This window comes from Rattus rattus, chromosome 8 (assembly GCF_011064425.1).
Source record: "Rattus rattus isolate New Zealand chromosome 8, Rrattus_CSIRO_v1, whole genome shotgun sequence".
Taxonomy (NCBI): Eukaryota; Metazoa; Chordata; class Mammalia; order Rodentia; family Muridae; genus Rattus; species Rattus rattus.
The window spans coordinates 51333005-51360756 of NC_046161.1; the positions used below are offsets into that span (position 1 = coordinate 51333005).

General features: G+C 48.4%; 1 protein-coding gene across 4 annotated transcripts; it reads right to left on the reverse strand.

The window, feature by feature from the left end:
* Positions 1 to 26159, reverse strand: Scamp5 (secretory carrier membrane protein 5). Of its 4 annotated transcripts, none has more exons than XM_032911361.1 (7): positions 26022 to 26157; positions 9261 to 9315; positions 8381 to 8509; positions 4456 to 4612; positions 3197 to 3298; positions 2711 to 2828; positions 1 to 1199 (listed from the first exon to the last, which is right to left on the reverse strand). In XM_032911361.1, exons 2-7 carry the CDS (start codon positions 9265 to 9267, stop codon positions 1005 to 1007), a joined length of 708 nt encoding a protein of 235 aa, XP_032767252.1. In that variant the 5' UTR covers positions 9268 to 9315; positions 26022 to 26157; the 3' UTR covers positions 1 to 1004. The 4 variants fall into 4 exon arrangements, with proteins under 4 accessions (XP_032767252.1, XP_032767253.1, XP_032767254.1 ...); XM_032911362.1 differs by having other exon boundaries at positions 9261 to 9332; XM_032911363.1 differs by lacking the exon at positions 26022 to 26157 and adding an exon at positions 25884 to 25993.
* Positions 26160 to 27752: the final 1593 nt, after the last annotated feature.

Genomic DNA, 27752 nt, shown 5'->3' on the forward strand with positions numbered 1-27752 from the left:
TTTCACCACTGCCTTTACACCTCCAAGTGCCTCATACGACCCAGCTCCACGGGGCATGCAGAGCAGCTAAAGGCAGATCTGGGCGGAAAGGGATGGAAACCAGGAGAGGGGAAAGGAGAAGGCTGCCTCTGTGGGCCAGGCTTCCACAATCATGGAGACCGGTTCTGCATTTCCAGACCCTGGGTGTCAAGTGCCAAATGGGCTCTGCATCCCGTGTGCCCCTTCTGTATCAGGGTTGGCTCAGCTCTCATGTCAGCTTCCTGGAACTGGGGAGTGGATTCGGGGGATCTGGGCAGTCTTAAAAGCAGATATAACTGAGACACTCAGCCTTCGGAAGACAAAGAAAAGCCACATGGGGAAGAAAAAGATCACTGGAAGCCAGCTAGGGAAATGAGCACAAAGAATCTCACAGTGAGGGAGAAACAAGGGGAGGAGGACGCTGAGGGAGGACTACAGGGAGCAAGGGAACGTCCTCTCTGTCCCATCCCCTCGAACCCGCCTGTCACCATGAACACTAATACTGTTGCTTCCCAATGGGACTAAAGGCAGAAATAGCTTAGGCTCATAGTCCTGCACAGGGTGCCAGGCTCTCTGCTAGGCTGCCCCTGCCCCGTGGAGTCCCTGGGCCAGGGTCAGAGGGGACAGCCTGATGGCTGGAGGGGCTGGTTTAGTTCTAAACATACATCTAGCACCACGACATGAGCTCTCCACTGCACGTTATTTCACAAGGGGACATAGACTCAGCTCCCAGTGCACAGAGACACTTCCTGTGCAGTACGTAGCTCTCGGAGCGCCAAGGGCAGGACCCAAAGGGTGGGGGTGGGGATAGACATATACATATACGTATACATATATATATATATATATATAACTCTGATTCTTTGTACAAAGTTGGGGAGGAGAAAAGGGAAGGGGGAACCCTGCTTGGTCACCACACAGATGATGTGGCTTGAGCCCCCTGTCCCACTGGCCCCCAGCCCTGCCTCCTGGTGGGCTTGGCTGGCTCACATCTCGTTGGAGTATGTGTAGTTGGGAGTGGCAGAATACTGAGTCTGCGGTTGGTTCATGGCGCCCTGGGCAGCCCCCATGGCTGCGTTCTGGGCGGCCTGCTGCACGTGTGGGTTTTTCCACGCTCCAGTGGTCCACTCCTCCTGGGCTTTGCTGAAACTGCCCCCGCTGCCCCGGTAGAACTTATGAACCTGTAGAAACAACCAGAGGGAATGGCTCGTCAGAGGAAAGCACGCAGGGCATGGTGTTTCGTCCCGCCATCCCTAAAGGGGCAGGAGAATCATGATTCAAGAGGCTGTCTGAAAAATAAAAACAAAAGCCAGTAGTGAGTGCCACGTGCCTGCAACCCAAGCCCTTGGGGAGACAAAGGTGTGTAGTTCTTCAATGCATGTTGAGTTTGAGGCCAGCCTGGGTTTCAAAAGTCCCTAACTCAAAAAATAAAAATAAAAAGTTAAAGCTGGGCATGATGGTGTACACCTTTAATCCTAGCACTCAGGAGGCAGAGACAGGTGGATTTGAGTTCAAGGCCAGCCTGGTCTAAAAAGCGAGTCCCAGGACAGCTAGGCAGGACTACAGAAAAATCCTGTCTCAACAGGCCAAAAATAAAATAATAATAATAATAATAATAATAATAATAATAATAATAATAAATAATAAATAATAATAATAGTAATAGTTTAGGGGCTGGAGAGATGGCTCAGTGGTTAAGAGCACTGACTGCTCTTCCAGAGGTCCTGAGTTCAATTTCCAGGACCACATGGTGGCTCACAACCATCTGTAATGGGATCCGATGCCCTCTTCTGGTGTGTCTGAAGAGAGTGACTCATGTACATAAAATAAATAAATCTTTTTTTTTTAACTTTTTTAAAAAGTGGGTGGGCAGCTGTTCAGGAAACAGACGGGATCCTTTTGTAAAAAATCAATCCTGGGAGTAACTCACTCAGAAGACTTCTGTGTTGAGAGGGGGGGGGCAGGCAGAGAGAGACACAGAGACAGAGACAGAGGGAGTATGTCTGTGTCTGTGCGTCTAAGACTTCAGGTGTCAGAGGGCAACCTGCAGTCTCCTTTCTTGCCTTCCACTTAGTTTGAGACAAGGTTTCTTCTTTTGTCTTGTTTTGTTGCCACTGCGAGCATCAGGCTAGCTGGCCCACAGGTCTCCTGTCTCCATTTCCCATCGTGCCACGGGAGCGCTAGGATTATAGGTGCTCACATTGCCTGACTTTGCAGAGATTCCAGGCGCTCACACTCAGAGTCTCACATCTGCACAGCAAGTGTTTTCACCCACTGGGGTGTCTCCCCAGCAGCCCACTTGTGTGTGTTCATTTGCCTGTCTGTGTAGAGGGCAGAGGTCAACTTCAGCTATCTTCTTCCACTGCTCTCTACCTCACGTTTGAGGATGCCCCACCCCCCTCACCCCACCCCGTGCCGGATCTGAAGCCTGCCCTTTCAGCCAGGCTGGCCGGCCCTAAGCCCTGGAATCTACCTGTTTCTGCTCTGCTCCTGGCCATGGTGTTGCAATCATTTGCCACCATGTCAGGCTGTGGATTCTGGGGAACCCAATTCAGGTCCTCATGCTTATGAAGCAAGCATTTTACCCACCATCTCCTCAGCCTCCTGAATCCTCTTGTAACCTGGAGGGGGGATGGCTTCAGATCACAGCCCCTCCCACTGCCACCCCCTCACCTTTGATGCTTACACATACCATGCTAAGGGCAATGAAGGAAAAGACGGCCACAACTGTGAACATGACCGTGGGGATGAGCATCACCACCGCTGAGCCGATGTTTGTCCCGAAGAAGGAGATGGTGGCGATCCAGCCACTGTAGGAAGAAGCGAGCTGTGGGGACTGGATGTAGGAAAAGGGAACCCAGGAGCCATCCCAAGGATCATCTCATTGTCACGGGGAGGAGCGACAGAGTGGCCACGTTTCTGATGCTCCCAGAGCTCCTGAGCTAGAAGGCTTCTCCCCAGCTTTCCTATGAAATCTGAGACTCCTTGGCCACCCAGGTACCCCTCCAGTTTTCCTTCCCCTCGAATCTACGGTGAACACTACCACACTACCCCAAAGCCTCTCTTTCGATCCATAACAAGCCACTCTGTGCCCACAAAAGCAAAGTATCTTAGCACCCAGGCAAGCACACATCCCGAGTGCTACTCCACCAGCTCAGGCCAGACTTCTGCCTCTTACCAGACACCCCAGCCCGGAATCCCTACAGCCTGGATGATGCTGATGACCAGCTGAGCCATGAAGGTGAAGAAGAATGCCATGAAGCTGAAGGAGCTGTCTGTCCTGTGGCAGAGAAGAAGGTCTGTCACCTGGGCAATGGGACTTCTCTGCACTCAAGAACCCAAAGCCCCTCTAGGGCATAAGGACAAGCAAACAACCCAAGTGCTTTACATGGGAGCGTAAGAAGGATGGCCTTCATCTACAGATCTTTAACGGTTTCCATGAGTTAGGCCTGTGTGCAAGAAAGGGATGTCCTCAGGAAAGGACCGTCCATGGCACATGTATCAGTGACCCGACTGGCATAGAGAGATGGCGCCACTGTGGGAAAAACAATCAGCTCCATTGTTGAGGAACTGGAGCAGGGGCGGGCGGCTCTACAGGCTCTGAAACAGAAAGTCTCGGTGGCACAGAAAAGAGACCTTACCGACACCACAACGGTAGCTAATTGGCACATAAATGGTTAGTCCTGTTGACAAAGAGATTAAAGGCTCCACGGCACTGAAATGTGTATTCTGCTGGCACCAGGACAGCCTCGTTGCTATATGCAGCCCTAATGGCACAAAAATCGAAAATCCCAGTTGGCACTGGATGGGCACTCCCTGGCACCCCATTAATACAGAGACAGGTAGTCCCTGTGGCACGGAGTTGGATGACAGCATTGGCATGGAGTAGCATCAGTAGGTCTTAGAGGGCTTCTACTGACTCATGAATAAAGGGTTTTCTTGGTACCGACTCAGTCATTCCCCACTAGTACAAAGATGGACAGCTCCACCAAGACAGCCCATAGGTAAATCTTAACAAGAAGGGTAGACTGGGGCTGGAGAGGTGGCTCAGAGGTTAAGAGCACTGTCTGCTCTTCCAGAGGTCCTGAGTTCAATTCCCAGCAACCACATGGTGGCTCACAACCATCTATAATCAGGTCTGGTGCCCTCTTCTGGCTTGCACGTGCATACATGCAAGAAAGGTATGATGTATACATAATAAATAAATGTTAAAAAAAAAAAAAAAAAAAAAAAAAAAAAAAAGAAGGTAGACTGAAAAAAAAAAAAAGAACTAAAAAGGTCCCACTCCCAACCCCCTCAACCCGGCCAGGCACTCCCAGGAATCCCAAGCTCCACCTGACAGTCCCAGTCAGAGGTGAACAGGGAAATAGCAGATAGAGTGTGGAATAGCAGTCGGGGGAGACAGGGGCAGGAGCTGGGGTCGGCCCAACCACTTACTTGAAGGCCTTGTAAATGGGCCGAAACCAGCAGACGTAGGAGCAAGGCGTGAAGAGGATGAGCCAGAGAAAGGCCAGGCCAAAGTTGGTGGCTCCCCCGCCTCCGATCAGCCACGCGAGACAGCCCACCAGGTTCACGGCCAGCGTGACGCTGTTCACTGCAGACCCAGGAGCACATGCACACACAGAGATACACACACAGACACCAAAGTCCAAACAGAGATATGTGAGTGCCCAGACACGGAGACACACACCCGGGATTCCATAGACTCACGACCAAATACATGGCAAGAACACAGACAAGCAGCAAGATAGGGACATACACAGGGACATACGTGCATAAATGCAAACACACACACACACACACACACACACACACACACACAGTACAGATTATAAGAAAGCTGGGAGCTTGGGTCAACACTTCCCTGAGAAATCCCACCAACCAAGAGTCTCTAGAGCAAGAACCCAGAGCTTCTGCCCAGCAAGGCCCCTGGAAGGATTTCAAAGCCTCAGGGTCCTGTCCTAGTAAGAAAAGTCGCTGGTGTGTTGACGGGGGAGGGGGGGTTAGGAGAGCAGCGTTAGAATTGAGCTGAGCATGCAAGAGGCCAGGATTCTCTCCACAAGACAAGTCAGTCCTTGGTCCTCCCAGACCCACAGCAGTCACCAATCCTAAAGCAAGAGATCCACCTTATCTTTTCTTACAAAGCAAGGACAGGAAATAGAAGGAGAAAAAGACCCGGAAACATCTCTTCAAACCACTAGGCCACCTTTTGGCACTTCAGTAGGGCAGACAGCACTGGCTGGGAACTGAGTCCTTGTCTAACCTATGATCCTTTCCTCTGACCTGCAGACCTGGGTTGCTCTGCAGTTCCCTAAGTGGAATTCCAATCAATCACCCTGACTAAGAATTCCTCAGGGGTGAGATCCAGACTGCTATTCCTCTCTCACCTCACCTAAAGATCCTAGAACTCATACTGTCACTCAGTCACAGCCAGCAGAAGTCTAAAGACTTCACTTTATAGAAAACGATGTTAGCACTCACACACACACCTAGATCTTTAGACATCAGAGAACTCTTCCTTGAATGTTGAATGAGTCTCCAAAAACCTGCTAAGTTAACAAAGGAAGGTGGGCTCAATCTTGGCCTCAAACACCTCTGCTCCAGTTTCTGAATCTCAAGGCTCAGATACATTTTACTTCAGGACCAAAGCACCTGACGGGCACCTAGCAAGGACTTAAGGAGATATTTATAGCTCTTAAATCCAGCTTCTGGACCAGATCTTCTCATGCGGGCAGAGTTCCAGGAGCCCAGGGCCAGGCAGAATGTTCCCCTAACTCTGACCCAGCCTGACTGTGTCACCTCTGCAGCTACACCCACCTCAGGGCCCCCACAACAAATATGGATGCTTCTTGTGCATTTCAGGTGTTTCTTCCATTCCTGTTGATTGCTTCAAAGTTTCCTAGAGCTTTGTTGTTCTTACTGATTTTGTTTGTTCTTTAAAAACAGCAATTTGCGTGCGTGCGTGCGTGCGTGCGTGCGTGCGTGCGTGTGTGTGTGTCTGTGTGTCTGTGTGTGTGTCTGTGTGTGTGTGTTTGCCATGGTGCACACATGTGGAAGTCAGAGTCAGCTCTCTCCTTCCACTACATGGGCCTCTAAGGAACAAACTGAAGTTGTCAGAGTTGGCCTGGTTCTTCGCATAGAAAAGAGACTATCTGTTATCATATTGGCTAGCATCGCTCTTCCCAGGCTTGCCCATCTCTAGCTCACTTGCTCTAGCACTTATATTGCAATTCTCCTCTCCGTCTTTGGGATGGGCACCCCTGACTCAGCCAGTACTTCTCCAGCCATGAGGTATTCTGTCTTTACTCTTCTCCTTGCCCGGCTCAGAGCCTGCAATCCTTTGTTATACTCCCTTCCTTCTTTCTTCTTCTGAGATAGGTTCTCACTGTACGACTCTGGTTGACCTAGAACTTACTATGCAGACATGGCTGGCACAGAGCTCACAGGGATCCATGTGCCTCTGCCTCCTAAATGCAGGAATTAAAGGTGTGGATTAACCTAGAATGACCGTAACACACATCTTTACCTGAGCTCAATGCACCTAAGGAAAAAAAGGTGTTGCCCTTGGGGAAGTCTGAAAGGACTAGAAATTCATAGAAACCAACCTCAGATGTCCCAGAGATCTTGGGAGGATGGGTTTTGCATCCTCACCTTCTGCTACAAAGACGAGGACGCTAACCCCACCTACCTTCCCCAAAACCCCCACCTCAGTCTTCCTCCATATATTTTTTTTAAAACTGTTAGCTTTATTTTTTATTATTTATGTGTATGGGTATTCTGCTTGCATAGTTATTTGTATATGCATGCAGTACCTGCAGAGGCCAGAAGAGGGCCTAGAACTGGAGTTACAGACAGTTGTAAGCCTCCATCTTGGTTGTGGGAATTGAACCCTGGTCCTCTGGAAGAATAAACCGTACTCTTAATTGCGGAGCCATCTCTCCAGTCCCCTCCTCCTTATTTAATGGGAAAAACAGAAGCCATCAAGTGTTTCATTTTCCTTCCAATATCTATAGGCTACCATATTTGTCCAACTTCTCCTCTTCTCATGTTATAGAGGGCAGGGGACCCTTCTCTGCCCATAGGCCAAGGCAGGTCATAGAACAGTCTATGAGTCTGACCCTTGGCTACTGACTACTTCCCATGAAGGGCCTGTTGTAAGGATTGAGATGAGATGAGCTTGCTGCTGCTGCTTCCTCCTCCTCCTCCTCCTCCTCCTCCTTCTCTCTCTCTCTCTCTCTCTCTCTCTCTCTCTCTCTCTCTGTGTATGTGTGTGTCTGTGTCTTATGTGTGTATCTGTGTCTGTGTGTGTCTGTGTCTGTGTGTGTCTGTGTGTGTCTATGTTTGTGTCTGTGTGTATGTCCCGTATTTGCCATAGTGCACGTGTGGAGGTCCGAGGCCAACTTTCAGGAGCCATTCTTTTATCTATCTTGTTAAGGCACAGTCCCTCTTGTTTCTGCACTCTGTACTCCAAACCCAGCCACCCTTCCTAGCATCCAGGTGTTTGTCTCCTGTCTCTGCCTCCCGTCTTGTCCTGTACTGGGATTACAGGTATGTAACACCACATCCAACCTTTTATATGGGTTCCAGGTATTGAACTCAGATTATCAGGCTTGTGGGCCAAGAGCATTCATTCCTCCTTCACAAACTGAGATACCCACTAGCCCAAGACAGCATTCTTTACTAACCTCTTGATACAGCTGAGCACAGGTCTGAGTCAAGGCAAAGTCACACTACAGCCTGTCCTCCCTCACATGACTAAGCAGTATAAGTCAAGTGTATATACCTCATGACAACACCATTCCACTAGCCTGTCTCAGAGCATAACCAGGCACCCTCCAAACTCTCATCCTTAAACCCTCAGAGCATCAGACCCCTAGACCATACAGCTACCTGGAACCACAGCTTCCGTGAGCTGTCCTCTCTACAATATAGAACCTGCTGTTTGGGAAGTAGAGCATCCAAGCCAGATCCCATGTCTCCTAACTCCCTGTCGAATGCTCTTCTCTGAGCAATGCATCAAGAAACACGAGGCTTTAAAGGGAAGGCTCTTCTCCAAATCCAGAATCGTGGCAGTCACCACTGGTTCCCTGGAAAAGTATTCCAGTGGGAAGGGGTAAAGGAGAAAAAGAAACAGCAGAAAAGAAACCCCACTCTGTGACAAAGAGAAACAAGGAGAGGAAAAAAGAGAGGCCTACACAAAGGAAACTGAGGCCCAGTGGGCAAGCGGCCAGTGAACGTGAGCTTGCTGGGGAGCAGCGGGGGGATTTCCCAGGCCATGCAGATGCTACAGTTGGAAAGCAGGGTGTGCAGCACCCCTCCCTCCCCAAGACGCGTGCTTCTCCCTCACCCCCACAGCACTCACACATCCAGAGGTAGTAGAGGCGCTTGGTCAAGCTGAGATGCTGAGGAGGGATGTCTGCCTCGAAGTCTTGGTAGAAACATGGCTTCAGGGGGATGAATTTGGGCAATGGTGGGAAGTTGTTCACTTTCTCTGTGGATGAGATACAGGGCAGGGCATCACCGTGGATATCTCCCCTCGTGGTCCTAGGGGTCCTATATGCCCCTTCCCTGCTGGCTGGACTGCCAATAATCCTATAATCCTATAATCCTGGCCTTGTGCCCTGTTATCCCCACCCAAATATCCCTACTTCCTGAACCGGCCAAGACGATGATCCCAAAGACATCAAAGATGCTAAAACAGCATCTATCAAAAGAACACACAAATAAGAAAAGCTGCCATGGGGTAAAGTGTCCCCTACAACAGGGAGCAAGTTCTCTGGCACGTGTGAGTCTGGAGATGTGGGTTCTGGCCTCGACACCATCAATTCATTGCCCCTCTCTAGACCTCAGTTGTTCAGAGGAATGGACCTAGGATACATGGTCTTAAAAGTTCCTCTAGCTCTGGCACTATGTATCTCTGAACTTCTAGAAACCAGAGGAAAAGTCTCAAAGTACAATAGTAACACCAGAGAATGGGATAGACCACCCACACTGCAACTTGGTCAGCTGGAGGGTAAGACAGGGCTATCAAGGTGCTCAACTCAGGTCCCCAGGCTCAAAATCTAACATAGGGCTAGATGGAGCCATGACGTTCTCAGACAGGTAAGCTGGAGTTGGGAGTTGGAGGGACAAGTAGACAAGAGTGCACATAGAAAGCAAGACTTCTGAAGGCCAGGACAAGGGCCAGATACTTTATCCTTTTGTTTTTCATGTCTACCCCAACATAGCCCACCTCTCCTTACCTGCCATGATGGACCAGCCAGCTCAGGAAGCCTGCTCACAACTCTTTGTCCTGACCTGGAAGGGAAGAAAAACTGGATGGGAATGAGGACCAGAACACCATCTCACTCAGCTCCCCTCTTCGATCCAGCTTTGCTTCTCGCTCTCTGAGGCCTGACACGCTCCCGTTCCCACTGCGGAATGAACCCCAACGCAGGAGCTCTTCACCTCGAGGAGTCAGCATCAGCCACATCCTTCTAGCTGTTTCCACCATGCCTGTTAGTTTTAAATGTCAACTAGCCACAATCTGGAATCACCTGGGGAAGAGAGCCTCAACTGATGTGTTCTTTAAGTCAGGTTGGTCTATGGGTATGTCTGCAAGGGACTGTCTTAACTGTTAATCCATGTGGGAAGACCCAGACACCATTCCCTGGGCAGGTGATCCTGGACTATAGAAAGGAAGAAAACTTGCTGAGCACAGCCGGTAAGCAAGCAGCAGCTCTGTTTGCTCGTCTCTGCTCATGACTATGGATGGGATGTAACTAGCTGTTTCCATTCCTGCCTTGACTTTCCCCTCAGTGATAGATTATAACCTGGAACTATACGCATAACAAACGCTTCCCTCTCCTAAGTCTCTTTTGGCCAGCATATTTTGGTTTGTTGTTTTATTTTGAGACAGGGTCTTACTGTGCAGCCCTGGCTGGCCTGGTACCTACTACATAGACCAGGCTGGTCTTGAACTCACAGAGATCACCTGCCTCTGTCTCCTGAACAGTGAGATTAAAGGTGTGCACCATCAACCCCAACAGGGCAGGGTGTTTTATAACAGCAACAAAAATAAAACTAGAACCACTATTTGCCTCAAGGCACAAAGTCTATCCTCAGAAAACCCCACCCAGGGCTACCAAGATAATTGGGTTGGGTAAAGGCAGCATACACTGATGGCTTTAGTTAGATCCCTGGAACCCACAGTAAAAGAAGAGAACTAACTCCCAAGCCTGTCCTCGGACCACATGTAACACAAACAATAGTAAATAAACAAGTGAACAAATAAACAGAAAGAAAGAAAGCTCACAGAAGGTAGGCAAGGACAGCCCATCCTCTGACCTGCACAGACTAAGTCGCCCTCCCTCCTGCTGTGTGCTCACTTATGAGAACTTCATTACCCAGGCAGTGGGGACATACACTTTTGATCCCAGTGCTTGGGAAACAGAGCCAGGCAGATCTCTGTGAGTTCAAGGCCAACCTGGTCTACAGAGTGAGTTCCTGGTCAGAGAAACCCTGTCTCAAAAAACCAAAACAAACAAAGACTGCCACACCCACTCCAGGGGAGTCTGTGTGACGTGAAGCTTTTGTGCTTCGTTTCTATCCAGACAGAGGCCTGTGCCTGGAATGGCTTGGCATCCTGGAGGTCCCTGCAGTCTCCTTACAAATAGATGATGACAGAGTCTATGCTTGCGGTGGAGGTGCCTTCTGTGTTCTAGCCTTGGTGATCTTAGCAACTTTAAGCTGTCAACAATATCTGAGTTTAAGAACGTAGCAGTGTGGGAAGATGGTCGTGTACCTTTAGATATCTCAGGAACTAAAAGTTCAGAGACAGAAACGTCTCACACCATCGTGATAAACTCAACGGCTGCGATGAATTCAACTGCTGTATCCATTAGCTCCCAGTAAATAGGAGAGAAATTAATTGCAGTTACTAATAACATGACTGTTCCAGAAAAGCCTTCCCCCTCTTTTTGATAAGTTTTGTTCAGCATGATTCAAAACAGTAATGATTCTTTTAGAAAGATCATAGACAAGTTCCAACAAGTTGAACAAACTTATCAAGAGTTAACTATGGTTACAAAAGTTTCCTTACTAATCTGAGGGGCCATAAATATAGAGTTTAAACTTTATTATGACAAAGATAAATGATGAATGCATACCTGGTGCTCACAAATCTGGCAGTATAACTGCAGTTTTTTTTAAACTATTGTTTGCAGTTGAGAACTGTTTCCTAGACTGTATGGTTAGCTTTCCTCTTTGCAAGGGACATTGGTGGGGTAATGAATAAGAGCTGGATGATTGCCAATTATGATGGACCTGTTCTAACTGCTTAAATCTATGCCAAGAAGTAAAGCTTTTTACAGCAGCACACACCTCGAGTTTGTGTCTGTCTGTCACGCCGAATCCATTCTCGACCTGAAATCCAAGCCTTGGTCCCTCTGCTGACACACTCCCCTGGGTGGTCTGCGGCAAAAGACCCACTTCGTTCTCTGCCAGACACCAAGGAAAGAGACTGAGCAAGACATATGTGGCCCCTGCCCTGCACGTGAAGCTGTCCACAGCCCCCTGCTGTCAGTCATGTCAGAGCCTGCTGTGCTGATGCATACTTGCAGCCCTAGCACTCTGGAGGCTGGCACGGGCTCCACAGTGAGACTGGGATTCCTGACACTAGTAAGAGGCAAGGCACAAGGAGGTGGATCTGCAGAATAAAAGGATGAAAGCCAGACTCCCATCACTTAGCCCACCAGGCAGATGATGATGGCCCACACCAGAAGCATGGATGAGAAGTGGTCCAGGGTCCAGGGAGGACAAGCCGTGTCATGGCCATGGTGGGAAGATTGGCAGGCAGGGCTTCGTGCCAGCATTCAGAGTTCATGAGGTCAGAAACTGAGCAGAAGCCTGCCTGGCACATGCCTTAAGTCATCAGTTAAGGCTGGAGAGATCATCTCTTTTGTACTGTGTGGAAACATCACCTGTCAATAAAAATCTGATGGCCAATGAGCTGAGACAGGATTAGAAGGTGGGACATCTGGCAGAGACAGGAACTCTGGGAGAGAGTCAAGCATGGGAAAAGAATCCCTGCCCAGACTCTGAGGAAGTCAGACTATGAAACCGAGGAGAGGGAACTAGCCGTGTGACAGGCAGAATAGTACAAATGAGTTAAATGAGTTACAAGCTCATCAGGGAAGAGACCTAGCTTGGCCTCGGCACTTATTCATGAATAATAAGCCTCCGAGTGGTTATTCAGGACTGGGGTACAGGTAGAAAAGCCCATGCTTACGTAATGTAAGGAAGCCATTGTGCAAGCGCCTGCTAGACCCCAACTCTAAGTGGACACATATGTAATCAAGACCCAAGCAACGGTCCAGTCAAGGGCAATGGCATTTTCAAAGCTTTGCTGACATAAAGTTTCGTTTTGTTTTGAGGCAAAACCAATCTATAATGTCAAAAATGAGGGCACAGTCTGGGCAGGATAGCTCAGTGGATAAAAGGTACCATGGAGCCTGATTACGAAGCAAGTGTTAGCAGCGAGTCCATCTGAGTGAAGACACATGCGTCCCCACTACCCTTCTCAGGTCTAAGTGGTGTGAAAGCTTCTAAATAAAAGGCTAGCGGCAAATATGGATAACGTCAGTAATGGGTCACAAAACTCTGGGAGGGGTGCCACCTGGCAGAGTGGCGCACGCGCCTTACGTGATCCCAGCACCCACGATGCTGAGGCAAGAGGAGCACAAGCTGAAAGCCAGCTTGGGACATAGGGCTTGATGGAAGGAAATGAAGGGACGTTGGATATCACAGTGGGTGATTACACGATTAGCATGTAAGCTTGAGCAGGCAGGATTTCCTTAATGGGTAAAGTGCCTAAGACCAAGCCTGATGACCGGAGCTCAATCTCTAGGCCCCACATAGTGGAAGGAGAGAAAGGACTCCCACGAGTATTGCGTGAGGCTTGTACACCTATGTGCATGCATACACATCAAATCTAAAAATTAAAAGAGGGAGGGGCTGGAGAGATGGCCCAGTAGTTAAGAGCACAGGCTTCTCTTGCAGAAAACTCAGGTTTGGCTCCAAGCACAGACATTATAGCTCAAAGCTCGAAATTGTCTATAACTCCAGTTCCTAGGGACTCACTGTTTTCTTCTGACCTCTGTGGAAACCAGGCAGGCATATAGTACTCAGTACACACACACACACACGCACGCACGCGCGCGCGCAGGCAAATCATTTAGACCCATAAACTAAAACTAAATCTTTAAGAAAGAAAGAAAGAGATAGATAGATAGATAGATAGATAGATAGATAGATAGATAGATAGATAGATAGAATGAATGAATGTACAAGGCCCTGAGTCTTATCATCAGCACCAAAAAGGGGGGCAGAGGGCAAACTCCTTTTTTGTTAGTTTTATTTGTATGATCTTACATGTCTAAGTTTTGCCTGAACGTATGTCTATGCATCCCATGTGTGCGGTATCAGAAAAGGGCACTGGATCCCCTGGGACTGGGATGGTTACAAGCCACCGTGTGGGACTGTAACAGCCAAGGGTTATGGAAGAATAGTGGAGGGAGCTTCAACCCCCAATACCTTGACATGAGATGGCAGGAGTTGGCTACCTCTCCCATCCCAACCCAGACCATAAAGCCAGCCCCCATCCCATCAACCCTGGCAGGGATTTATGACCTTGACAGCTATCGGGCTTCACTCCTTGTTTGACCTCATAAGGTTCCCCCACCACCCTACAGCCCCTGAGTATGCAGATGAAGCATCTTCCAACACCCCTGCCCTGGCCAATGGGACACAGCCACACAAATCTCGCCCCAGAGACCTTGGCCACCTCCCCAGGGGCATGAAAACCCCCTTTCCACCCAATAAACCAAACCAGGTCCCTGAAGCTGTTCCCAGCTGTGTTCTTTACCCGCACACTCACTGCTGACATCCTGCACCCCAAAATGGGCCTGGCTATCTGAGGGAGCCGTAGCAACACAGGCAACACCAGTGTGGATGTTAGGAATCAAACCCAGGTCCTCTGGAAGGACAGCCAATGCTATCACCACTGAGTCATTACAAAGTGCTTTTGATAAAGCAGAAGAAAATGACTGAATTTAAAAAAAAAAAAAAATCACCATTCTGGCCTAGAGATATCACTCATGATAGCTTTCTGCACAATCATGAGAGACTAAATAAAGAGCTGAGTATGGTTTATGTGCCTGTAACCCATTGCTGTTCATGGCTTGCCCTATCTACTTGCATCAGAGACCCCCAAAGCTCCTCTTTTCCAGCTCTCCCCCACCTAACTGATTAACTTTTTTCTACTTTTGTGAATTTGACTCAGTATCTCATGTAAGTAGACTATGTGGCAGTTTGTCTTTCTGTGAACGGCTGTTTTTCTTTTTTCAATAACTGACCACCCTTCTTTGTGAGGTGGGACCTTTGGTAGTTCAGCTTGGTCTTGAACTCCTGATCCTGCTGCTTCCAACTCTTTTTTGCTGGCACTACAGGCATGCTTGACTGCGTGTGGCTCATCCTCACTTTCAGATTTAACATTTTTTGGCAACAATATTACACAGAGGATTGAGTGTCCTTCTGTGCATACATTGCCTTCTTATTCTGTTATCACGAATGCTAAGTTTAATCATTTGGTTTGCCAGATTCTCTCATTTTAGGGCTATCTTTCCTCAGCATTAATAAGCAGTCTAAAATGTGACACGCACACTGTTGCTTTTCCATAGCAACCTTCTCACACTGGTTTTGGAAGCCACATAATCCCTGCCTATGTCTGTTGTTACGCAGGGATGGCAGGGTGGAGGTGTGTGTGTGTGTGTGTGTGTGTGTGTGTGTGTGTGTGTGTGTGTGTGTGTGTGTGTGTGTGTGTGTGTTACATCGGTGTGAGGGTCCTTAGCTATGTATGTGTGAATGTGTATGCCCATGTGAGTTCACCCAGAGGGATGGCAGAGTGGATGCAGTGTGTGTGTGTGTGTGTGTGTGTGTGTGTGTGTGTGTGTGTGTGTTACATTGGTATAAGGGTCCTTAGCCATGTGTGTGAATGTGTGTGCCCATGTGAGTTCACCCAGAGGGGATGGCAGGTGAAGGGTGTGTGTGTGTGTGTGTGTGTGTGTGTGTGTGTGTGTGTTTTACATTGGTGGAGGGTCCCAGCTATGTGTGGGAATGTGCCCATGTGAGTTCACCCAGAGGGGATGGCAGGGTGAAGGGGTGTGTGTGTGTGTGTGTGGTGTGGTGTGTGTGTGTGTGTGTGTGTGTGTGTGTACATTGGTATATGGGTCCTTAGCCATGTGTGAAATGTGTGCCCATGTGAGTTCACCCAGAGGGATGACAGGTGAAGGGGTGTGTGTGTGTGTGTGTGTGTGTGTGTGTGTGTGTGTGTGTGTGTGTGTGTGTGTGTGTGTATGTGTTATGTTACATCAGTGAGGGTCCTTAGCCATGTGTGAAGATCCTTAGTGGTGCATGAATGTGTGTGCCCATGTAAGTTCACCCAGAGGCCAGAGGAGGGTGCCAGGCATCCTGATCTAGCATTCTCCACCATACTCCCTTGAGACACGATGTCCCCCACCTGGGACTTGCTGGGCTATGGCCAGGCTGGCTGGTGAGCTCCACTAATTCTCTTATCTTCTGATGCCAAAGTGAGGATGAGCCACACGCAGTCAAGCATGCCTGTAGAGCCAGCAAAGAAGAGTTGGAAGCAGCAGGATCAGGAGTTCAAGACCAAGCTGAACTACCAAAGGTCCCATCTCACAAAGAAGGGTGGTTAGTTATTGAAAAAAGAAAAACAGCTGTTCACAGAAAGACAAACTGCCACATAGTCTACTTACATGAGATACTGAGTCAAATTCACAAAAGTAGAAAAAAGTTAATCAGTTAGGTGGGGGAGAGCTGGAGAAGAGGAGCTTTGGGGGTCTCCGATGCAAGGAGGTTAGACAAGTCATAAACTCAGCAGGTGGAAGGAAGCAGGTGCAGGCAAGGGTGGGGCCTTGGAATGCAGCGGGAGTCTGCCCCATGCTCCCACTGACCCTGTACAAGCTGGAACGAGAGGGAGGAGGCGAAAGCAGGGCCCTCAGCTAATGGGCGGATATGACACAGTCTAAGTGCTCTGGACAGTAACACAGAAAGCTGTGGGAATCAGGACACCTCCGTGGTACCTGCAGCCACAGCGGAAGAAACATCAGATCTGAATACAGGAAGGGCAAATAGGAGTTAGCTGGACAAAGGTGTGAAGAAAACAGAAGAGGCCGAAAGAGCAGTTATGCAAGGAATACAGAGGCAGAGTGAGCAGAGAGCTTCAAGGGGAGGGAGGACAGGACATGTAAGAGGCTGGAGAGGATGCTCAGTGGTTAGGAACACTTACTGCTGTTGAAGAGGACCCAAGTTCAGTTCCCAGGCAGCTCACAACCTCCTGGAACTCCAGCGTCAGGAGACCCAACAGCTTCTGGTCTCCTGGGCACATGTACGCACATGCACATACACAAACACACACAGACACACACAGGTGCACATTATCAAAATATTTTTAAAAGGTGGGAAGGGATAAAAAGCAAAGGGAGTTATCCCTTTCTTAAAGGTCATGGGACACAGTGAAGGATTTTGTCCTTCCAAAAACTGATAACAAAAACCCTCAGTGTACTTTGGGGTTGGTTGGTTGATTGGTTGGTTGGTTAGTTGGTTTGAAACAGGTTATCACATTGTATCCAAGGCTGGCCCAGGACTTAATAGGTGTCCTAGGCTAGCTTCAAACTCAGGACAATCTTGCCTCAGTGTGTGCTGAGATAACAAACATTCCCTCAACAGGCCCAGCTCAGATAGCTTTTATACAGCCAAAAGGCTGGAATTTTTTATCACATGTAAATAAAACTCTGAGATAGCTCAGTGGGAGAAGGCGCTAGCTACACAGACCTGAAGATGAGTTCAGTCCCTGCATCCCAGACAGACATAGTGAAGGCTTACACTTGTAATCCCATTATAGCAAGATGGAAGGTAGGAACGGGAGAATCTAGAAAGCCAAGCTGGCCTAAAGCAGGCAGAGCAGACACAGCAGGAGACACCCTGTCTCAGAAACAAGGTGGATGCAAAGGCAGGCAGACCTCTGTGAGTCCGAGGCCAGCCTGGTCTACAGAGTGAGTTCCAGGACAGCCAAAGCCACACAGAGAGACCCTCTCTCAACAACAAAAAGATGAAAGAAAAAAACCAACTCCCAAAAGTGTCCTCTTACTCCACATATGTGGCATGACATGCCTCTTTACACACACACACACACACACACACACACACACACACACACACACACACACACACCACAAATAAATGTAACTTTTTTGAGACAGAGTCTTACTATATAGCCAGCCTATATAGCCTCACTCCACAGTCTAGCCTAGAATCACTCCATAGGCTAGGCTTGCCTTGCAGTTGCAGAAATCCACCTATCTCTGCTTCCTAGTGGCTAAGAGTAAAGGTGTGCACCACCACACTGGGGTAAAAAAAATGTTTTTTTCTTTACCTCTTTTTTTTTTTAGAATTTTATATATGAACACACTGTTTACATTATACCCTTCCCCCATTCCCTCATGTTCATGTATTTTTAATGTTATTATTCTCATGTGTGTGTACATGTTTAACTATATAAACACAGCAAGCTGCTAAGCAAATTTACTATTGTTTATACAGACATAGGTTTCGGGCTGACTTGGTATTGGACAGCCAATTAGGGAGCTCATTCCTGGGGAATGATTCTCCCTCCTAAGAACAAAAATTCTTTTTTAAGAACAAAACCAACTTTTGTAGGGCCCATACTTATAAACCTAGTACCTGGGACATAAATGCTTAGAGATCAGGAGTTTGAGAGCAGCCTGGACTATCATGAGACCTTATCCCAAAAAACAAGAAACAAAAAACAAAAACAAAAATAAAGGTTAAAGACAGCTCAGTGGGCAAAGGTGACTGCCAAGCAAGCCTCGCGGCCTGCGTTCCGTCCCTGGACTCCACATAAAGGTGGAAGAGAGGAAAAGATTCCGTAAAGTTGCCCTCTGACCTCCACATGTCCCCACAGAAATATCATGTGTTCGTGCACACAGTAAATTTTAATTTGCATGAAATTAAAAAAAAAATGTTCAAAATCTACTTTCAGGCATTGCTTAAACTGCCTTTAGGCCTCTCAGTTTTTGCTTGTTTTGTAGCAGAACCTCATGTATGCTAAGGAAGGACTCTTCCTGAGCCAAACTCCTAGCCCCACATCCTTGCTTCATTTTATTGTACAGCTACATCTATCTCACAAAAATGAGATCAAATGTGCTATGTCGTAATCCGATTTTTTTTTTTTTTTTGTGACAGGGTTTCAACATGTAGCTATGGTTGGTTTGGGATTCTAATTCAATGTTTCTCTCTCTCTCTCTCTCTCTCTCTCTCTCTCTCTCTCTCTCTCTCTCTCTCTCTCTCTGCAAGGTACTTAGTGCATGCAATGCCTGTAGCTGCCAGAAGAGGGCATCAGATCTCCAGGACTAAGAGTTACAGCCAGTTGTGACCTGCCATGTGGGTGCTGGGAATTGAACCCAGGTCCTCCTGAAAAGCAGCCAGTGCTTTCAACCACTGAGCCATCACCTCTTCAGCCCCACTCAACAACATCTTATAAAAATGTTTCAATGCAACTCTCCTGAGAAGCCTATACCCAGACTTGGGAGTGGCCTATCCTTTCCCCTAAGTGCCCCTCTCTCTTAATGCTTGTGCTTATGGCTATGCTAAAATCCTTTCTTAATAAACTCTCACTTTCTCTTTCCGTAAGTGGTACAAGGTGATCTGTGAAAATGGTTCACCTCTACCCTGAGTCATAGAATCATGGCGTCAGTAGCTTCCTATCTTTGTGCTCACTTTAACAACTCACCCAGGAAACCGCTCAAGCTGCAGCATGGTTTCCAAGGCACACATACCCAGAAAGCCAACAAGTATCTGTCCCTTTAAAATAGCAGTGAGTGCCATTCTGAAGGCACAGTGGCAGTCAGTAGATGAGCCTGAGCCCAGGCCAAGAAGTGCAACTGGACACAGGATCAGTGGCTCAAAGAGAATATTGTTTTTTTTAAAAAAATATTATCTTATTTATTTTATGTATGTGACTACACTGTCACTGTCTTCAGACACACCAGAAGAATGCATTGGTTCCCAATTACAGATGATTGTGAACCACCATGTGGTTGCTGGGAATTGAACTCAGGACCTCTGGAAGAGCAGTCAGTGCTCTTAACCACTGAGCCATCTCTCCAGCCCAATACTGAATTTTTTTAAGCCAGATCTGGTGGCTCATACTTTAATCCCAGCACCTGGGAGGTGGAGGCAGAAGTTTCAGGAAATTCGAGGTCATAGTTGGGCTATGTTTTGAGCTTGAGAATAGAGGCACTGGAGAAAAATTAACTCAGCAATTAAGTGCAGGTACTGGTCTTGCACAGAACCTGAGTTTGCTTCCCAGGACCCGCATCAGAAGGCTTAGAACCTTGAGCAAATCTAGACAACCAGAAATCTGCCCCTCTGGTCTCCAAGGGCATCTATGCACAGACATACATAATTGAATAAAATAAATCTTTCAAAAACCATAACTGTAAGAAGCTCATTCCTGTAACCTTAGCACTTGGGACGGCCTCAAAGAGAGAGGGGGTGAGCAAGCACTTACAAAGAATAAAGCAAAAGCTGGTATTGTGCCTTTAATCGCAGCACTCTGGAAGCAGAAGCAGGCAGACCTCTGTGAGTTCACGGCCAGCTTGGTCTACATAGTTTAGGACAAACAGGGCTATAGAGTGAGACATTGTCTCAAAAAACAACCAACAATAACAAAAAAGGAGTAATACAGAACCTAAGAATTTCGACCCAGATTCTTTGGTCATCCAACATAGCCAACTGAGCAAAATACCCAAGGTGCACCGGTATCTACACAGACCTCGTGACTGGTTCAACACATTCATAAGTTCCCCTGCCTCACTGAGAAGATTCTCACTGAAGAGGAACAAAATCTTCCTAAGCCAGAAAAGGAAGCAAAAGGGTCTCTCTGAAGAAACTTAAGACTTCAGTGCGCGGGAATAAATACAAAGGAAAGTAAAACAAAAATAAATCCTAACTCTACTTCAAAAGAAAGGAAGAAGGAAAGAAAAACATGTGGCATGGGGCTTGACGGATGAAGGTCATCAAGCAGGGCAACCCGAGTTATCTAGAACTCACATGCCAGAAGAAATAAACTGATTCCTGAAAGTGGTCTCTGGCCTCCATAAGTATGCTACAGCACGTACACGCACGCACAATAAACGAATACATGAAAAAATACACAAAAGGTTTATTCAATGTGTTGGGTGTTTTGCCCGTATGCATGTCTGTGCACCATCTGTGTACAGTGGCTGTGGAGGCCAGAAGAGAATGTCAAATCCCCCGGAACGAGGGTCACAGATGACCACGTGGGTGCTGGAAACTGAACGAACTGAACACAGTCCTCTCTGGAAGAGCCACCAATGCCCTTAAACACAGAACCATCTCTCCAGTCCATAAAAATATTTTTAGAAGAATTTAGTTTATGTGCATATGTGATTTGTGTGCACGGATGTATGTACCACAGATGTATGCCTGGTTCCTGCCACAGTCGGAAGAGGGCACTGGAGCCCCTGTCACTGGAGTTACAGATGGTTGTGAGCCACCATGGGGGTGCTGGGAACTGAACCCAGGTCCTCTGGAAGAGCAGCCAATGCTCTTAACCACTAAATCTCCTCTCCAGCCCCAAGAAAAACATTTTTAAATAAGGAAATAAAAAGTTTCCTATTAATGAGTACAGATCTATCTCAATCTTTTTAATGACTGGCCAACTGGGTCAACAATGGCCATGGCCACGGAGCAGTCGGGTGTGACTTAGGCTGACCCGACAGGCAGGTCACTGCTTCAGGAGGCAGCAGAGGGAGAGCCATGCTGCCAGGGAACTGGAAAGATAGGAGTGAAAAGAAGACGAGTGAAGGAGCTGGAGGGATGATGTAGTGGCTAAAAACATCAGGTGGCTTCCAACCTGTAACAGCCCCAGGGGATCCGACGCCTCTGACCTCCACCGGCACCTGCACTCACAGGCACCTGCGCTCACGTGCATACACCTGCGGGCAGACACACACACCCGCACATAATCAAAAATAAGATCTTTAAAAAAACAAACAAATCAACCCAGGCTCTAGGGTGCGTGCCTATCATAACTGCACTTGGGAGGGGAAAGCAGGAGGCCAGATCCCAAATCAAAACCAAACAAGGCAAGGGCTGGGGCTGTAGCTTTGTCTGCCTGTACAAGGTTCAGGGTTCAATCTCCAGCACCCTATAGAATGGGTGTGGTGGGACACACCTACGATTCCAGCGACAAAGGCAAGATCAGTTCTAGGTCATTATCAGCTACATGGTGAGTTACAGGCCACCCTGTGCTATAAAGGACCTCCCCACACACCCCTCATGACCTGCAAATAAAAAAATAAAATAAAATAAAATAAAATGGCTAAGGGAACCCCGGGCTGCAGAATGAGACCCAAGCAAAACTACAACAGCTATGACACTGGACAGGAAGCTTCCTCCCAGGTCAGGAAATATAACTACATCAACAAACCAGGAGGAAGACATCAAAGAAAGCAGGACAGAGGCTCAGGAGGCAGCGGAGGAGGGACATGACTGACGCGCAGTGGTGCTTCGAGAGACACAAAGGGTCAGTATCCACTGTCCCATGTAGGACTTTCCACAAGGACCCCCCTTGCTAGAATTCAAGCGATGCATGGAAAATGCCCAGTGTGGTAGCACACGTCTATAATCCCAGCATTTGAGAAGCAGAGGCAGGAAGATCAATATGAGTTAGACAGCAGCCCGGGCTACATGTTGAGACTGTGTTTCAAAAGAAAAAGAGAAAAAAGAAGAAAAGGGCTAGAGAGAGAACCCAGATGTTAAGTGCACTGCCAGCTACTCCAGAGGACCAATTTCAATTCCCAGCACCCTCATGGCAGCTCACAACTGTTCTAACTCCGGTGTAGGGGGTCCAACACCCTCTTCTGGCCTCCAAAGGCACCAGGCATTGCAAGTGGTACACAGACACATATGCAGACAGAACACCCATACCATAAAATGAAAACAAAACGTTAAAACTTTAATGCTCATATTTTTAAAAAGAACAAGTAGACAGGGAGAGGGCAGGAACACGGGCACGGCTCCGTCTCCCCCATCACCCTCATCACCCTCTACCTGAGGAAAGGACTTTGAGCATACAGTCCAGGTTGGAGTATCCCTGCCATGGGACAGGCTGAAGAGTAGATGAGAGTAAGGAAGAGTTTCTAGGTGTCTTAAATGACATAAGGTTATGACTAAGACAGGACACCCTGGTGAATGCAGGGTCTCACTGCCCTGATCTAACCATTTTCTATATTCTGAGTGCAGCATCCAGAATGGGATCTGCTTTTTGGTAGGGTACATAGGCGAAATGGCCCAGTGACTGTAGGCATGGAACCCAAGGATGTGAGCGACCGTATGCTAATGAGAACAAGACACGATGGTTGAGGGGACAACGCCTTCCCCAGATTGAACGGCAGATGGAATGAGAGTCGGCTTCCAAAATAAAGGCCTCCAGAAAACAAGGCAGACAAGTAGGGAAGCGGAGGTAAAAAACTAAATTATAGGAGCCTCAAGGGAGGATGCTCCCCCAACTCTGACTCCAGCCTGACCCTGATCACAGACCTCAAGTCACTGATGGGGAAGCATAGTGACAGAGAAGTCGTGAAGTCGCCTATGAATGGTCCAGGGAGAAGTCTCGTTTGTTTCTGAAAGCAAGGACCCAGAAGGGCTGCAGGAGGCTGAGATCACAGAATCAGAAGTCTGTGGGGTCCTTTGTCCTTGTTCGTGGAGAAAGGAGTGCCATAGGAAATGAAAGAAGTCACTTGGCTTTTATAACCAACGCTCTTGGTGGAGAATTAGTAATCTGTTCTTCAGGTGAGAGTCTTTTGTTATTAGGGGATGGGGGTACATGTTACAATGTTCCTGAAAAATATAGGCTTAATAAAACATCTTCTTAGCAAATAAGAAACCACACATAACTGAAATTTTGGTTTGGTTTTAGTTTGCTTTGACTCAGGCTCTTGCTAGGTATCCCTGGGTGGCCTGAAACTCACTATTTAGGCCAAACTGGCCTTGAAATTCCAGCAGTCCTACCTCAGCCTCCCAGCTGCTGAGGTCAGGCACACACATCACACCTGATCCAACAGAACCTGAATGAAGGTTAACGAAACCTAGACTGCACTCCATTCAAATCCTTAGTGAGACTGGTCCTACAATCGTAAAAATAAAAGTCCGGGGTAAATGAAAGGAAGTCAGCTGTGGCTCCAGGTCCTGCCAGGCGCCTGAGTAGTTCCAAATGTTCTGAGCTACCAGCAAAAGCCCCTCATCTCTGGCACTGAAGTGGTCACCCTTCTGTTTGCCCACAGCCTACTGGCTGAAACGGACGTTTCTACTTCCTGCTCGAACTCTGACCCTCTTCTCCTCATCTCAATCCCATCTGTAGTCCTGATGCCCAGAGCTATGAATCATCCTCAAAAACCAGCACTCTCCTGGGCATGCTGTCTATCATCAGGCTGCTGATGGCGCTGTGGTGCTCTCCTGCAGGTACAGATCCTGCACCTGGCATCGGAAGCTTTATGTCAATCAGCTACACATCCCTCCTCCCCTCTTTCTCTACCACAGGCTGAAGTTCCTATACACACAACATTTTGGAGAATACCATGTCTAGCTACCCCAATGACCCCAAACCAGCAGCCTGTCACCTTCCCCAACCCTATCACTTCCCTTCCCAAACATCGATGTTCTGCATCCCACTGTGTAAATTCTAAAGCAGTCACTGGCGCTTAGCTCACCCATCCGGTCTCGTCGTCCATCCCTCACAGGTGAAGGCTATTTTGTTTTGATATACAGCCTTGCTCAGTAACCCAGGCAGATCTTAAATACCCAGTAATCCTCCTGCCTCAGCCTTCCAACTGCTGGGATTACAGGCATGAGCCTTCCTACTGGACTCCACATAATCTGGAGGTTGAACCCAATGCTAATTTATTAATTATTAATTAATGCTAATTTATTCCGTTTCTTAGTATGAAGTTAGAGGGGATAGTCCCTGCGGTAGGGAATATCAGGTCCATGGTGGAGAGATTTCAGATTGGGCCAGAGAACACTCACCCCATATTTAATACTTAAAGTTTGAATATCATCCCCAGGAAGACTGATGCCTTCCCCTAAACAGGCAAAGGCCGAGCTTCTGTTAACCCAGCTGTATCACACTTCCTTCAGGAAAGCTTCAGACCCCAAACTGACAACAGGAAGTGTGATGTGGAGAGGAAATCTTGTGAGGAGGAGGCCAGACAGACAGGCAGAGAGGAAGAGGGAAAAGGGAGAACTCAGAGGGTTCTCTTAAACTGGAACGAGACACTTCCTCAAGGGAGGTCGCTACTTACTCCACTTACCCTGTCCCTAGAGAAAGTGTTAGCAGAAAGATACCCAGAGAGGGGTATCCACTTGTTCAGCAGTGACCAGCCGGGGGGTGGGGGGATGCTAAAGAAACGACCACAATGGGGCTGGAGAAATGGCTCAGTGGTTAAGAGCACTGGCTGCTCTTCCAGAGAACCTAGAGAACTGAACTTTGATTCCTAGTACCCACACTGGCAGCCTGCAACCATTTGTGACTTTGTGACTCCAAGGGGTCCAACGCTATTGTCTGAGGACACTGCACACAATGGTGCACACACATGTAGGCAAAACACCCGCGTGTGTGTGTGTGTACAAGTTTACAATTTAAAAATAAAAAGGAAAGAAAAATAGAAATGGTCCCAAGTCCCAGGACTCCTAATCCCCCTCTATTAACACTCCATTTTTGGCGCCCCCTCGATGACATGGTTTCTCTCTCAGCAATGGAGAACTGGCCCCTGTCTTTCCAAGTTCCCACAGAAACTAAACTAGCAACCCCAAGCAAAATCTCTCTGCCAACCGTGGTGGCCCTGCCAGAATCATCTCCCTCTTTCACAGTCCTGACGGTGAAGACATAATGGGTAAAGCACGGGTTGCAAATTTCTCTAGACCATCCCTCCCACACACACACCACGGACAGGCTGGGGTGGGGCGGCAGCACTTCATGCCCACCTCTGAACTCTGTCTATTACCACAACCCTGAGATGCCCTCTCTTGCCTCTGCCTCCTTCCAAATCCCACGTCCAGAAAGTCTCCTCCTGACAGCTGCTGCCACTTGTCTCTGTCTCCAGCCCTGGCCTTTGCTGATCTCAAATCGGCCTTTGACAGCCAATTATCAGTCCTAGTCTCATTCGACTCCCCCAGACTCCAGATCAGGAGAACCCCAAGGCAAGGACAGGGATTGGTTCTTACACATTTCCCCTCCTTCCTCGTGACTGACTGGTGCTAGCGTTGTTTGCGCTACATCCAGCACCCCCATCCCACTACCCAAAGCCCTGGTGGTATCCGGGGCCCTAGGCAGTGCACCCATCCCCCTCCTCCAAAAAAATCAGGTTGCTCAGACCCGCGGTACAAAGGTCGGCTTCCCAGGGGTGAGTACAACTTGAGTCCACCTGCGGTGCCTTTTGTGATACCACGGTCACCAGATTCCAGACGTTCCCATCCCCGGCCGCATGCGCCATCCCAAAAGGAGGAGGCCAGGTGGAACTTGGGGTTTGTGGGGTGGAGGGCCCAAAGCTCAGGCTCCATCCAAGGGCCTGACGTCACCCAAATCCCGGGCTCCCTCTGCGGGGACAGGGAATGGGGAAACAGGGATGGGGAGGAGGGCTTAGGGGTTTCCAGGAAGCTCTTCACCACCCCAAGCAGGAAAGGTCACCTCGATTCCCCACCTCTCCAGCAGCTCGACCTGCCCCCTCAAATGAAAAGGTACGATTTGGAGGCAGAAAATTGGAGCTGCTGACACCTCTCCAGCCCAACTCACAGCTTCCCTGCAGAGCCCTCCTCGGGTCTCCAGGCCCAGGACTCACCAGCCCCGACCGCTTAGCTGCAGAAAGGTAGTCGCGTTGCGCTGCACTGAGCTGCGATGCACCGGGAGATCAGGCGCGGAGCCGGCCGCGAGCGGCTCCCGGATTGGGGGCGGGGAGCGTGTGCGCGCGTCCGAAGCGGGCCCGCGCGTTCCCGTGCCTCCCTGCCTGCTGCAACCACTCTCGCGAGACTCCCACTCAGCTCGTAAGGCTGTTCCACTAGTGCTCGCGAGAAGGAAGGCACAGTCGCCTCCGCACCTTGCAGGAGCTGTCCAGGGTGCTAGATGTTCGGCCATGCCTCCTTCAGGTGGTAGGTGGGTACCTTGGGGACAAGAACACAGTGAGTGCATACAAAGGAGAAACGTACGGTAGTGCCAACAACCAATGCCTTAGCTTCCAAATCTGTAAAGTGGGGAGAATAACCTCCACAGCAATCTCAGGGACCTCTGGGATGTACCAGGAAAGGGTAAGAAGCAGCTTGATGAAGGGCTGGAGAAATGGCTCAGTGCAAAGGATTGGGGTTTGAGTCCTAGCACCAATATGGTGGCACCATAACCCCAGCTCCAGGGGATCCAACAGGCATGCACATAGTGCACACACGGATAGAGGCAAAAAATTGATACACATAAAATAAAAATAAGTAAATTTGTTTTAAAAGAAATAGCCTAATCAAATGAAATAAGAAATAGACATAGAACCCGGGCATGGTGGTGCACACCCTTAATCTCAGCACTTGAGAGCCAGAGACAGGCCAATCTCTGCGAGTTCAAAGACAGCTTAATCTTCATATCTTCATAGTGAGTTCCAGGACAGCTGGAGCTACATAGTAGGACCTTGGGGGGGTGGGGAGAGGTTGATTCACATCTATAATCCTAGCCCTTCCAAGACACAGGCAATGGGGTCAAGGCAAGTTCAAAGCCAGTTTATCTACACTGCAAGTGGGCAAGTATCAGGCTATCAGATTCTCATGAGCTACTGCCTCAAAAAAAGGAAGATGGAAAAAGGAATAGAAGGATAGGGAATGGCTCTGAAAAAAGATAGAAAAAAAGAAGGAAAGAGATGATAATATACAGATGTTAACAGCAAGAATGAGAAGGGACCAAGGCAAATGCTTACGAGCGCAGACCTTGTGTAGCTCTGAGAGTACTTGGAGACATAGAGCTGGGAGTAGGAAAACAGGCTGTTATTGTGAGTGGTATTTACATAGTAAAGCCCTGTGGGTTCTCCGCAGCCAAGGCCATCCCCTGTCCTGCCAACCAATTGCTTCGATCCCTCACCCACACCACCCTGGGCCTGGAAGAGGGCTTCAGTGGGTGGGATACACTGCAGGGATTCTTTGCCCAGACTAAGGGCCCATTGTGTGGCTCTAGCCTGCCAGCACTGGGGCCTCACTCCCACAGCTGGCATGGAAAGGGAGGGAGAGGAGAGGAGCAGACAAGAACAAGTGCAGAAGAGACAGAAGGAGGGCTGAGCGGGCTGACCAGGAAACAACATAAGCCATCAGACCAACCAGAAGGAAGAATCCCAGCCTACAGACAGGAGAACCGGGTTCTCTTTAAGATCTGTCCTCAGGGGTTGGGGATTTAGCTCAGTGGTAGCTCGCTTGCCTAGCAAGCCCAAGGCCCTAAGGTTTGGTCCCCAGCTCCGAAAAAAAAAAAAAGAGGAAAAAAAAAAAAAAAAAAAGAAAAAAAATCTGTCCTCAGGACACGCACATGGTCATTTACTATGATAGCT

Excerpts from the sequence above, each read along its gene's own strand:
- Scamp5 (XM_032911361.1), bottom strand. Across the intron at positions 4,613-8,380 it reads CCTCTACTACCTCTGGATGT|TGAACAGCGTCACGCTGGCC; the intron begins GTGAGTGCTGTG and ends CTGGGTCTGCAG. Across the intron at positions 2,829-3,196 it reads ATTCCGGGCTGGGGTGTCTG|TGGCTGGATCGCCACCATCT; the intron begins GTAAGAGGCAGA and ends TTCTTCCTACAG.